The sequence below is a fragment of the Centroberyx affinis genome, unplaced genomic scaffold (assembly GCF_046629955.1).
Source record: "Centroberyx affinis isolate AG114_WGS23_722 - 3 ecotype Tasmania unplaced genomic scaffold, CSIRO-AGI_Caff_v1 ptg007440l_1, whole genome shotgun sequence".
Classification (NCBI taxonomy): Eukaryota; Metazoa; Chordata; class Actinopteri; order Beryciformes; family Berycidae; genus Centroberyx; species Centroberyx affinis.
The window spans coordinates 1,369-15,416 of record NW_027283755.1 but is presented as its reverse complement, the minus strand read 5'-3'; the positions used below and the strand labels follow the sequence as shown (position 1 = coordinate 15,416).

The window sequence follows — 14,048 nt, the reverse complement described above, 5'->3', positions numbered from 1 at the left end:
ATAAACCAGATAATATTGTTGTTACAGTATAGATATAAGTAGCCTATATATCCACAGAGCCTCATACAGTCAAAGGATTTAACAGAATCTATATATGATTTAGCAATCTACCCATTTTACAACAGAAAAGCAAATCTGGATTCTGACAGCACTCCAGCTATAACCAAAGCACTGAAGGGTCCAACCTGATTACCCAACTTTACCTAACTTTTGGGGCACATTAGGGTTGATAAACAAATCCTGGTTCATTTACTGTTCCAAATGAATCAAGCTGAATGCTTCTCAGAGACACACACCGAGGCGGGACTGAGCAAAAAAATGTCCAGGTAGGATACAAACCCATCTCCTCCCCAGCAGGTGGAAAAACAATGTGCTCAAGTGAAAGTAAGAATTCATATTTAAAATTTACTCAGATATAAGAACACTAGTTGTATTTTTTTTTATAGATTATATATTTTTATTGACTTACTTTTAACCCTATTTACTATTTAATTTGCATTTTGTAACATTTTCTATCTTTTTATCTTGGGATGCCTTCTTGTTTTCACTTGGTTATTTTCTATTTTGTGTATGTTGTTTGCTTTTATTTGTTAAATCATTTTTTTTTTTTTTTTTTTTTAAATCTATACAAATGAAGATTATTATTTTATTATTGTTAGTAGTAGTAGTAGTAGTGTAGTAGTAGTAGTAGCAGTAGGAGGGAGGAGGGAGGAGGGGAAGAAGCTAGTAGTTTGACCCCTCAGCTGCAGGTGTCCTGCCTGGCCGCCGGGGGCGCGAGCTGTCTCGGTCCCGACTCATTCTGTCCAGCGTCTCTGTAGTCCTACGTCACCACATTTTACCGAATGCGATGGAACAGCGTGTAAAGGCTTTCTCGTAGGGGGTTGTTTCCAAAAAACTACCAGAAACCCGTAAGTTGAATGAAAAGTTCTACTAGTTGAATGTTGTTTTGTGGCTGCCGGGCGCAGACACGCTGGAGGTTTCAGATCTGTCGTTTCAGACGGACACTGATTGTTGTAGCAAGCTTCCCTCTATGGGAACCGGCAATAAGTGGGTCATATTCACTTGAATGTCGTTACTGTTGCTTGTGTGATGCGTCCTTACCTGAAATCTTTAAATTTAGACGCAAGATGAGGAAAGCCGCTCTCCTGCTGACAGCATGTGTGGCTCTTTGTCTCCTCGCGAGCCCGGCGCGAGCGGCCAGGCAGGGACAGGATATCAAGTGTGGAGGTAAAGTCTTGATCTCTCTCTGCCTCACTCTGCACCACACTCACAGCGATCCGTTCAGCTTTTCAGCCCGTATGTGTCTCTCCCTCGGCTCTCCGCAGCATGCAGGGCGCTAGTAGATGAAATGGAGTGGGCGATCTCCCAGATAGATCCGAAGAAAATGATCCAGACCGGATCCTTCAGGATCAACCCTGACGGCAGCCAGTCCATCAGAGAGGTGAGGCTGCAGCAGAGCCACGTAGTAACAGACCTGCACCACACTCACACTGCAGCCTGCTTTGTTTAGATGAAGTCATGTTGGCTTGTTCTGTAGTTCTGCCAAAAAAAAAAAAAAAAACTGTAAACAATGTTTTTTATTGAATTTTCACATATAAATATATATAAAACAGAGCTATAGTTCTCACATCTTACTTATTTAGCAGGTAAAAAAAAATACACATATAAAATAAATGGATAGATAAGAGTAAATAACTATAAAAAAGTTAAACTAAAATCATCCAGCAATATAAAAGACTTTCAAGTTGACTGTACAGAAGGCACATCCACCTTTTCCAAAAAAAAAGAGCTATCATTCTCCTGGCCTGAAGAAGTCCAAAGTCCTGCAAATGTATTTTAAAGCAGGGTTTGGCTTTTACCATTATAATTTTACCAGTGGGGTGGGTTTCATACGGGGATGGGACGCTAAAAACTCAGTGTGAAATCACAACAGCTAAAGGTAACACAAATGAACACAAATTAAGCTGTTGTAACCCATTCAGAGTCCCAAGCAAAGGAAAGACACTGCCCCAGACTAATAATAATGGGACGCTACCCATGGGGATCAATTACGTATCGTTTATGGAAATAAAAGATATACAGTTTATCTAGCTTGACATTTATGTGGTTAGGATATTTCAGATTTTCATTTAATCAAAAGAAACCTCTTAGTGGTTTGCCCAGATGTTCATATGAAGGAAAAACACATTCTCCTCAACTCTGCTTCTCTTCTGCCATTTCCCCCATCAGGTTCCTCTGGCCCGTTCCGAGGGCAACCTGCTGGAGCTGATGGAGAGTGTGTGCGAGCGGATGCAGGACTACGGGGAGCATGCGGACCCTTCCTCACACAGGAAGTCCTATGTGAGGGTCACGTCCCGGAGCGGTGAAGCCATGGACCTCACAGAGGCCAAGCTGGACTCTCGAGTTACATCCAGTTTGAAATATGCTGTGAGTGATGTTCAATTCATGGTTACAATTTTCAGAATGTCTTCCTAGAAAAGGAAGCTCATTAGTGTGTGTGTGTGTGTGTGTGTGTGTGTGTGTGTGTGTGTGTGTGTGTGTGCATGTGCATATGCATATACAACCGACTAGCTTATTGACCCAACTGGCATTACTGCATTCACTGCTAAATGCTGCTGTGCATTATCATAACGCACACACACACACACACACACACACACACACACACACACACACACACACACACACACACACACACACACACCACTCCCTGACCAAAACATCCCCGCACTGCTCCCGGAAATTTATATTTATTAGTGTTTAGAAGACTGGTAGTCAAACTGTTTGAACTATGTGTACTAACTGTGTACTACCCCCCCCCCCCCTACACTTTAGTGTGAGACCATTGTGGAGCAGAATGAAGATGAAATCATTGAGTTCTTCTCCCATGAGACAGATAATGTCAAAGACAAACTTTGCAGTAAGAGGACAGGTACGTACACAGAAGCCCTTTGTCGTGAACCGTATGACTGAAGCTTGTTGTTTAAAATGTCAAGTTATACACCGTGCAATGGATCTAGGCTCTGGATCTGTTGCAGTAACCGAGTTGTAATTCACTGTTTTCATGTCATGTATGTTCTGCAGACCTCTGTGACCACGCTCTGAAAATGCCACATGACGAACTTTGATGTCTTCCTGCCTGTCTGGCTGCCGTGTCCACCCAGCTGAAATGGGGCTGCTGGGTATTGTAGTATTGAGTTGTCACTTATCACAGTTTTACACCATGGCAGTGGTGTATGAAGGTATTTATGTTCCAAAACCTAAGAGTCTCAAGTAAGAAAGTGAAAATCCACCTGAAAATTAAATTCATGTTATTCCTGTGGTCATGAAGAATTAAGCTCAGATTCATGCATGTGAAAAAGTCTCTCCCAAAGCTAGAAAAGATGGTGCTAATAGACGCTAATCTGTGATATTATCAATAGACACTGTGTGTTGTGTCATTTGATGTCAAATTAGATTTGTGGTTCTAGCTTTAGTAGAGAGTTTTTAATGTTTGCAATTATTTATTGAACGGTCCAAGATCACAGCAATAACCAATGCAAATTCTATTTTAGGGTGCAGTTTTCCTTTTGGTAAAAGTAGAAATTTTGTGATATACTAGTACTCTAAAAGTCAACAATTTAAAATCCTACTTAGCTAAAACTATTCAAGAACTGACTATTCCACTTTAGAATCATCAAAGCAAAAAAATGTCATAAAACAGAATTTACATATTTTTACAATGTGAGACAATCAGTATTTGTGAATATGAAGAACTCCCTCCAAAAAGTAGAAACTAAAGAACTGGGGCTGTATTGTATGATGTCATGAGGATAGAAAGTTGCTTCCTTGACGGTGAACTCGACACTCGACATTTAGATTTGAGTGAGATTTATTTCATTGTAGTGCAAACACATACAAACTACAAAATGTGCCTTTATCCCAGAGCAAATGGCACCTTAGGTAATGCCACTCTTTTTTTTCAGAGGCGCATTCCCATTCACCGTCAATGGAGGAGCCTCAGTATTGCTCTTGATGACATCGTTGTCGTTTTGTTTTTCTAGCCTTGGGATGGACCAATTCAGGTTTGTAACTCTAGACTGAATTTCCCAAGATCATAGGTACAGCTTGTTTTAGACTGAATTTTCCTTTAACTACGTGGGGTTAAGCAAAACGGTCCAACAGTGTCGCTTGCTCTGATTGGTTGACTGGTTTGAATTTGGAAATATCTCAATTTTTATGAACTGATCACATGGTCAGCATTTTTCACCAGACAAACTTGTAATTGCATATTCATTGTTATCTGTAGTGGAGTAACTTAAGCACAATATTGCTTCCACATGTGGTCGAGTAAAAGAAGTCAGAAGAAGAAGAAGTTGGTTAAAACTGAAACACTAAGTAATGTTAAACTGTGCACAAAATGTCATTTAATGCCATCCACTGCCTTGTGGGAAACCTTCAATTGAAATTAACTTTGTGGCTTCCAGTGCCTCCAAATTGAATTTGAAACACTCCCAAGAAACTTTCATTTTGTCTGTTTAATTTATATATCATTGTGACACTGATACATAAACTGTGATGCAATCAACAGGGATTTCAAAGTAAATGAAGCCTGACACAAAAAACTGACTTTATAAATGGGCTCAAGTGAAACAAAGTATCATGATACCATGCCACAAAGTACAGAACAGTTTTGTTTATTAATATTAGATAGTCCCAGCTGCAGAAGCAAACTAATAGCTCAAACTGGCAAATCCACTCTCTTGCTACTTTGCCCTGGACATTAAGTTTGCATCTTATTTATCAGCACAAGCTGCAGTCCCACGAGGATCATGCATTTTGATACTTAGGACAATATTCCATATTCTTGAGCATCAAAGGTATGGTAAAGGTTTGGTATCTTGATACTTTGGTGAGGTTGAAGTATCATGCAGCCCCACTAGAGTGTGTTGTAGTCCACCATCTGAACATTATCTCTGTTATGAGAATCCAGATGAAAGTACTGTGGGATTGTAGGCCTACACCGTTGGAAAATCCTCATGCTGCACTGTTGATGTGGAAAGGTCAAGAGTCATTTTGCAATCATTTGTTTTACAATGTGTGAAAAAGGTTGACTTATTGTCTCATGTGAATATCCTCCTGAAACTTTCATTTTTTTAAATAAATTTTGTAAGGTTTCTGCATCTGTTTTGTCTTACATCAATGGAAATATATTTGTACTTTCTAAATGAATATCACTCACTCACACAGAGCGGCATTGTGTGTTTTAATTCTTGCACATTTATGATGGATCCCTATACTGTATGTACAACCAGTTAAGGCTCCACCTAAATATTTAATAGGTGAAGGTAATGAATTGGTGGGTTTTTGCAAGATTTTTCATATCCTGATGTTGCTATTAAAGTGTCCCATTTTGATTGACTTTTTAATCCTGGCAAAGTATTTGGAAGAGAGGATGAGGAAGAAAAAAAAAAGATGATGATGTCAAGCAAGCAGCATTCTAATAGCGGACTCTTCCATATGAAAAAATCCAACAACTTTAACATCGGAAATCTCTGCTTGCAGTTATAAATCCAGTGCCAATGTGGCTATAGATGTTTTTGAATCACTTAACAAATTAAATATAAGTGAAATAGTTACTTTTTGTGATTCAGCTAACTGATAATCATCATGGATGGAGAGATTAGGCACTTTGATGTCTGTTTTTCTGAGGAGAAAGACCATCAACCCCCAACTCCCTATAGCCTTCTCCACTCATTTGATAAGATTTGTTTTTAGAATAATGGACTGTTAACAAAATAGATCATATTAAAAAGTTGACTGTTATTTGTCGCAACATTGCTTATATGATTATCAATGGGAAATTGATAAATTTGGGAGTTAAATGTTTTACTTTGGGCCTTGAATCCATGTTTTAGGATATAGTAAGAGCTGTACAACAATATTTTGTTATCCACCATATTATTTTTATTTAAGATACTTATGGTACAGAAGAATGGCTTGATTTTGCCAGAAAAATCACCACATCATTAAATCACACCAACTAACATCTTTTATTACATCTATTCCATATAATGTCACAACTGAGTAATATTTGAAAAACTATACTCTGTAATAGCAGATTAAGAGAGATTAAAATGTATGACTAGACCTGCTTTACAAATAGTAGTCTTGTAAAATAGCTTTGACTTGATTTGGATATTTTAGATGATGTACAATTCACAGTCCTACATTTCTATAAAAACAGTAAATCCAGCTCTAAGAATAAACAGAAAGTGAAAACTGCATTAGACTGTTACAATGGCAGTATTCCAAAAAATGGCATCCCTTCATTCACTATCAGTTAAATTACAAGTTTAGGTGGTACATTGTTGTTACATGTTTCGTTATTGTCACCTTTGACCAAATCAGTATGATGGACACATATTGGACCAGCAGAAATGATTTGGGCAATGAATTAGGTTTTCAACTCCTCAGGGATTTCTGTTTCCTTGGTTTCTGTCTCGGTTATAATATTCTCTTCCTCAACCAGGCATACCTCACTCTGACAAGATCCATTTGTGTCTCTCTCATCCTCTCCTTCTTCTTCTTCAACTACAGTGTCATCCTTTACTTTCTCACAGCAACTCAATCTCTCTTCTTCAGCCACGTGAAGCTCCCCATCACAAGCTGTCTTGTTTTCTTCCTCATTCTCATTCTCTGTCTTGCTTTCTGTCGCAGCATCAGCTGTCGTTTCCTCAACCCCACCTTCAGCTGCGACAATAACGGTGTCCCCAGAGCCGTGGCTGTTTGTGCTGCTGCAGGACAGTGTGTCTTCTTCAAGACGTCCGCATGGCTCTTCTTGACATTTATCCTGCTGTGTTTGTCCCATCACTATGTCCTCAGCACTTTTTTCCTTTGGCCCTGGTTCGTCCAAGATGAGCTTTTCTCCAGTTTGACTGCTGCTGTCAGTTGGGGAAGACACGGTTGCCTCTTGAAGTCCCTCACTATAATGAAACATTACATCCTCTGATTTCAAATCTACCACCACATCCAGCGAAACGGAGTCCTCACCTACACTCTCTGGATCCCACAACTCGCTCACTTCCTCCTCTTCATTCTCTGAGTCAGGTGCTGTATGTTTCCTAATGCGATTTACCGCATCCCACAGGGACTTAGGATACTGGGACTCTTCAGTGTGATTAGCCGATGGGGGGAAACCAGGGGAAACACTTCCACTTCCTTCTTGAGGGGGAGTAGAGCTGGAGGCCGAGAGCGGGGCTGATTCAGAGGGAGGGGGAGGCGGGAATTGAAGGGATGGTTTGTGAGAGTCCGGATGAGGAGCGGGGGAGGTTTCTGTGATGCCAGAGAGAAGGGTTTCAGGATGAAGAGCAATGTCAGCTGAAGGACAGAGTGAAGGCATCTCTGGATGGGGAACAGGCTCTGTGTTCGGATGAAGAACAGGCTCTGTGTCCGGATGAGGAACAGGCTCTGTGTTCGGAGGATGAGGAACAGGCTCTGTGTTCGGAGGATGAGGAACAGGCTCTGTGTTCGGTTGAGGAACAGGCTCTCTGCTCGGATGAGGAACAGGCTCTTTGTTCGGTTGAGGAACAGGCTCTGTGTTCGGTTGAGGAACAGGCTCTGTGCTCGGATGAGGAACAGGCTCTGTGTTCTGTTGAGGAACAGGCTCTGTGTTCGGTTGAGGAACAGGCTCTGTGTTCGGTTGAGGAACAGGCTCTGTGTTCGGATGAGGAACGGGCTCTTTGTTCGGTTGAGGAACGGGCTCTGTGTTCGGATGAGGAACGGGCTCTGTGTTCGACTCGTTTGATTCATGTGGCAGAGAAGGAAGCTGGGAGGGTGACAGCATGGCATCTAAAGCAAAGGGAGACATTTCACAATGTGGTGTGTCTGAGGGTGGGTCTGGAGCAGAATTTGAAATGTCAGTGGGTGATTCATTATCCTGCAAAATGCTGGCCTCTACTTGAGATTGACAGTCAGTAGAATGTTCTTTGGCTATGTTCGATGCTTGTTCCCAAAGGCCTGTAAGTTCGTCATTGGCTTCTTTTGGCAATTGCTCTTGAGTGTCATTACTCTCTTTTACACAAACAGCATCTTCAGCTTGGACAAATTCTCCTTGTTGCTGTGGCACCGGCTCCTCTGTCACGTCTTTGGAGAGCTGCTCAAAGGTATCGCTGATCTCATTGTCTGTCAGCTGTGATGTTTCAGGTTCCCCATTCTGGTCTTCAACACATGGTTCAACATTGGACATTTCATCTTCAGTTTGACTTGGTAAATCGAGACTCTGGGGACTTGGGGAGCGGTCTTGATGCGGAGAAGAGCTACGGGATGAGAGTGCAGCTGATTCAGGGGGAAGGAGAGATGGCAGTTGCAGGGGTGGTGTGTGAGATTCCAGATGAGGACAGGGTGAAGTTTCTGAGATGAGAGGGGTTTCAAGATGAGGAACTAGGTAAGCTAATGAAGGGAGCGAATCCAACTCAGGTTCAGGACCTTCTTCTGTGTTTGACTCAGGAACATGCGACAGAGATGTAAGATGGGAGGGTGAGAACATGACATCAAGAGCAGAGGTAGGTCCTGTGCAATCTAGGGAGTCTGAAGGTGAGTGCAGAGAAAAATGAGAAAGGTCTGCGGGTGGACTGAGACACTGAGAGCGATCTTGAGGGTCGGCTTCTCTATCATCATGTTGATTGTTTTCTTCCTGACTCTGTTCAATTCTGACTTCTTCATTATTGGATTCAAACAGAGGCTCTTGAGTCATTTCAATTTCCTGTAAAGATTTGGCATCTGTTTCAGGTTGGCAGTCAACAGCCTTCTCTTTGGATATATGAGATGTCTGTTCCTGAAGGCTTGCATAATCCTCACTACCTTCATTTTCTAACTGATCTTGAGTGTCATCACTCTCTTTCAAACAAGCAGCATCCTCAACTTGGCCAAATTCTGCTTGTTGTTGTGGCACTGGCTCTCCTGTCATGTCTTCTGAGAGGTGCTCAATGGCATCACTGATCTCATTGTCTTTCAGTTGAGGTGATTCAGCCTCCTCATCCTGGTCCTCAACACATGAGTCTGATAAGGATGTTACATCTTCAGTTTGTTGCTCAGCGACAGACTCAAGCAGAGGGATCCCTAGGATTCTTTCAGCCCGCTCCTCCAAGGTCTCCCTTTCAGAAACTGAAAGTGAGGGCAAGCAGGGGACAGAGATTGGACTTTCTTCGTTAGTCTGTAGAAGTTCTTCTGCCTCTGCCTCCATGAGATCTGACTCCGATTCAGTGTCAGGCCTTTCATTCATCGGCAAGGGGTTTATCTGGGTTTCTGTGTTTTGGTCAGTTGTCACATCCTGATTGATTTGGTCATTTGATTGGATAGATTCAGACGGGGTGGTCGATTGATTATCAAGAGGACTGTGTTCAGTGTATGGTGAGGAGCACAAGTAGTGAACATGCTCTTTCTTAGGCGATGGAATCAGCTCCATTCTGACTACGACGCAGGTTGTGTCAATAACCAGAAGACCGCTGCTGTCCTCAGATTCTGTGTCGTTCTTGATCTCTAATCTCCTAACTTCGATGTCAATGGGATGACCACCAATTTTCAGACTATTCTCTCTGTTGGGCAGACCCCCTGATTCGCCTCCCTCACTGTTCGCTTTCAAACAGCCTGGGGAGGAACTCTCCATTTCAACCCTGCCTGTGAAACTAGGCTGCCTCCACAAAGGGTATTTGGCTGTTACAGGAGGCACTGGCTGAGCAACTTGTCTTGTGAATGCAGGATCTGTATCATCTGTCTCTGTTTTGTTTAACAGATTATAACTTCCAAGCATCTCCTTTCTGCAAGCAGCTGCTTGTTCGCTTTCCATCAAAGTCGGTGTCCCGTTCTCTTTGGCTTTGAGATTTCTGGGACTGGAGGGCTGGACAGGGGAACTTGGCTTCTCTGTGAGTGTTTGCGCTCTGAAGTCCACTTCATCTGCAAGCTTGTGTATTTGGTTAATGTCATTACAGTCCCTCAGACCGCTAGAAACCTCTCCTAATTCTGTGCTTTGAATATTTGTTTGTGGGGTGTAAAGTGGCAAAGATGAGGTTTCTGTTGAGCCACTTATTCGAGACACCAGGCAAAATATAGTCTTCCCGCCCGTCTTTTTATTAGATTTGAATTTCCTTCCTTCAATGACCTTTGAGGATATGTCCTCATTTACTTTTGTATTCTGATCTCCTTGTATTGTTGTTGGCTGTTGCGTGGATGATAGATAGTCAGGTTGCATCTGCATGTTCTGTGTATGGATAGGACTGCCTGTCCATAAAGCATCTGTTGCCGGTCTTTGATGCTTGTGTCCTTCAAACTCTGAGAAGGTGCTTTGCCTCCACTCTGCTTTTATAAAATCCTCCTTCTCTCTTCCCCTGTCATCCTGCAAATCTACAGAGACATCCTGATTTCTGAGTGTGGGCTGTGGACAGTATGTTTGTCTCTTACCTTCCTGCTCCCAACTGGTGGTGTATCTGTAACAGTGGGGCATTACAGGTGAACTTTTGTGTGGGCTATTATAAGGAGGAGGTGCGATGTAGCCAGGGGGTTGGCTAAACACCCTCCTTTGGTAGCATGTCTTTTCCTTGGTGTCTGACATGTAGCTTGTATCAGGGACATGTGGTTGTGGTGGATAATGAGTCATAGTTTGCTGTCGGCCCCCTCTATCCCACTGTCCTAATTCTCTGTTTGCAGATAATCTGGTTTGATGCAGTGCTGCCACTCGAGGATCTGTTGCGCTCCTGCTGTCCCTCTCCAGAGTCCTGTTGCTCTCCGGCAGCCCCGGGGGAGCCCCCCTCAACTCCACCTCCATACGCCTCCTCCTTGGAAGTGAATGGCTATAGCGAGCTGCCCATGCCTCTAACTCCCGATAGCTACTGTCGCTCAGGCTCCTCTTGGAAACTTCCCTTCTGTAGTGGACAGGACTGCAGGGCTCCCACCTCCTCTGCCATCCCTCCCTCAGCATTCCTCTCTCACTTTCCCTCGCTGCTCGGTGAGCTCCTCCTGCCAGCCACTCTCTTCCTCTGTTTTCTTGAGGTGGGTATTCTCCATAGTCCTGGGGCTGTTGAGCTTGACCGTCCAGAATAAAAGGGAAGTGAGAAGTAGGGTTTGTTAGTTCTGGGTCCGTCCAGTTGGTGTAGTCCTGTAGAGCCCCTCCCGTTCTGGATCGTGGTACAGTCCAGCAGCTGGACTCCCTGCCTTGATCTTGCTGCTCATAAGCATATAATGGATAATGTGCTGCCTGATGTTTGTCATGATAGCTGTGGGTAAAATGGCGGAAAGATAATAATATGTTTATCAAATAGTCAAATAGGAATATACAATTTCAGCCAAGCTATCTTTCACATCACAGTTTATTTAAAGATATGCTATTAGGAAATCTTTCCATGATAAATGGTTCTCTTTTTGTGAGAACTTTCTGCTTTTTGCCTTTCAAGCACAGCAAAATGGAAAAAACATCTAATGAATAGGTTGCCAACCATCCAACAGCCCTAGCAGACAAACAGAATATATTGACTGAAACAGATTTTATAATGTTGAACTCACACGTGTGAACAGTTTCGTCCAGGAACGGTACCAAATTTGGCATATAGAGGCGATTGACCCTGATTCTCAGCCCAGAACTCCATCACTTGGTCTGGCACACAGTTCTGAAACATGACGGAAAAAAGGAGTACATGCTTTTTGTGTCTTTCTATTAGCTATTCTATGCATTTTATTAAAAATAAATGACAAAAATGACTGGAAGAGTACATTGTAGATTCCCTAAATAGAAAACACTTTTTAAAATATTTCACCAGCAACTAACACTCAACTTAGTTATACATTTTGCTAAATATTGCTATACAAATTTAGAAACAGATACATGCATGCAATGTTTATAACACATACCTTCAATTGCTATTTTCAGGTTATCGTCCTTGCTGCTCATGAGGTCTCATGAGGTCTAGCGTGGTCCAAACAGGACAACTTGTTTTAAAACGACAATGTTTTTCAGTCCCCCTCCCACTCCACTTGCACTACGTACTCTCACTCCCCTGTCACTGTAAGGCCGTCCTCCTCTCATCCAAAGCCAACTTGCCCAGTCAAAATGCCACAGAGGAATTCTTCAATCAATTCTTTAAAAAATACTAGTCTTGTAGCTACTTCATTTCCCTCTATGGTCATACAAAACCATGCAGATGGCGGAATGGGAATCATAATTTACCACACCATATATAAAACTGGAACATGGATTTAGATCTTCAGCAGAAAAGCCAAATGTGACACAGCAGTTAAAAAAAAACCTCTCAAATGTTTGCCAATTGACAAGACAATTGTTTCAGGTGACAAAGGCCTTTTGGCAAGAATTTATTGATTGATAATTGGAGAGTCTGATAATTAGAGAGTACAATATTTAATACCCAAATAAATAACAGCTCACGCACCTGCACACACTGTTGTAATACTTTGAGATTCAAGATTATAACCAAAGAACATAAAACCATTTTCAAGAAAACAAATTATGTTTAAACTGTAAATTACAATGGCTGTTTTTTAACCGGATGTTTTCTTGTCCATGCAGAAGATGACAGGAGTAGAATCTCCAGTCAACATCCTGTCAGTCAGCATCACCACCTCCTAGCGACATACATTTTTCATAACTTTGCCCAAATGATGATTAATATCAATGAAATAAATAATATGCACTTTGCATGACACTTTCTGGTGGGAGGGCTGGACTTGGTGGGCAGCAGACTCTGCATGTAGATAGGGATCTGTTGTTTTGTCGGGTGAATTGTGGCAGAGGGAGAGCTGGGGAGTGGACGGGGCGTCTCCCTTTCTTTGAAACTCTCCAGCGTAACAAACAGGCTTTCCTTTTCTGAACAGAAACTCTGTACATCAGCAGACAGCAGGAGAGAGGGGATGAAGTACACAGACAGTGGGCTGGAGGCAGAGCAATCTGTTGATGTTGACAGAATTGCAGGGGATGGAATGATCTCTATCGCGATGATCAAACTCCCCAATCATTGTTTTGTATTTTAAATTTTTTAATAAAAATAATTGTATTGCATACACCATGTAGAGGGTGGCTGCTCTGCTACCCTCCAACATGTCCGATGTTTTGCTCGTGTGTGTTGTATACACACAAGCAAAACACACAATACATACAAGCCAGGAAGTGAGAACACTTATCACAGCGACAGTATGAACTGATCAATCAGGTCTGAGTGAAAATGAAGATTTGATGCTACAAGGTTTAGTTTGACATCAACTTCAACACAAAGATGTTTAAAAGAGGACACCCTCTCAATGAAGGACCTTTTCATCAGAGTGGGCTGGTACCATCTCAGTTAAAAGCTTGTGATCATGTCCTTTATTTTCTTGACACTAATCTCAAGGTAATTCTGTTCACACCACTTTGTAAAGTGCTCAGTGTCTCTTGAGAAACCAAACATGTGTCTGACTCCGCTCAATCAGGCCAACTGCTGCTGTCGGCAGTGTTGTTGAAGAAACAATGGGCCTGATCAGTCACTCAACAACCATTTGTGTACAATGTATAGAGCGGGCCAGAGCGAGGAGAAAGTGTAGGAAGGAAGGGAGGAAGGGCAGAGAGGCTGCAGGTTGGTGATAATGTGAGGTAAGGCCAGTTTGACGAGGGTTAGTCAGGAGGGGAATAGAGAAGGATCAGCAGTGAAGGTCTGAAATATGAGGAGTTTTAACAGAGGTGGAGCAGGCTCTAGAGAGGACCATTGCCAGTTTTGTGAGTAGGTGGAGATGCAGAGACCAAAGGAAGACCGAAAATATTTGAATTAAACTTCTCTGTGCAGAAGGAACAGGTGTCCCATTTTCAGGAAATTCACTGAGAAGAGTTACAAGCCCTGTCAAAATGACAGTCTTTCAGAAGTGATTGGTTGATTTTATTATCAAAGTAGCTCTGTGCTAATGCAAACTGTCTGTAGGTGTGTGGTGCATAACAACAGCCAAGGCTGAAGTGAACAGTAGTGTTTTCTGATATCGGCCACAAAGGTGCTTTGGTGCTGGTGTAAAGTCTCTAAGAGATATGCCCAGTCTGAATC

General features: G+C 42.3%; 1 protein-coding gene across 2 annotated transcripts; it reads left to right on the top strand.

Annotated features, from left to right (window-relative positions):
* The first annotated feature begins 826 nt into the window (after positions 1-826).
* LOC139639590 (protein canopy homolog 2-like) lies at positions 827-5,209 on the top strand. 2 transcript variants are annotated; one of them, XM_071513722.1, is made up of 6 exons: positions 827-908; positions 1,121-1,227; positions 1,326-1,441; positions 2,230-2,427; positions 2,836-2,932; positions 3,085-5,209. In XM_071513722.1, the coding sequence occupies exons 2-6, from the start codon at positions 1,128-1,130 to the stop codon at positions 3,126-3,128; spliced, it is 555 nt and encodes a 184-aa protein (XP_071369823.1). In that variant the 5' UTR covers positions 827-908; positions 1,121-1,127; the 3' UTR covers positions 3,129-5,209. The 2 variants fall into 2 exon arrangements, with proteins under 2 accessions (XP_071369823.1, XP_071369822.1); XM_071513721.1 differs by having other exon boundaries at positions 880-1,227.
* Positions 5,210-14,048: the final 8,839 nt, after the last annotated feature.

What these genes read in the sequence shown, in the direction of transcription:
- LOC139639590 (XM_071513721.1), top strand. Translation starts at nt 939, where the DNA reads ATGTTGTTTTGTGGCTGCCGGGCGCAGACACGCTGGAGGTTTCAGATC. An exon ending in ACAGGATATCAAGTGTGGAG is followed by an intron (nt 1,228 to 1,325) that starts GTAAAGTCTTGA and finishes GGCTCTCCGCAG; the next exon opens with CATGCAGGGCGCTAGTAGAT. An exon ending in ACTTTGCAGTAAGAGGACAG is followed by an intron (nt 2,933 to 3,084) that starts GTACGTACACAG and finishes TATGTTCTGCAG; the next exon opens with ACCTCTGTGACCACGCTCTG.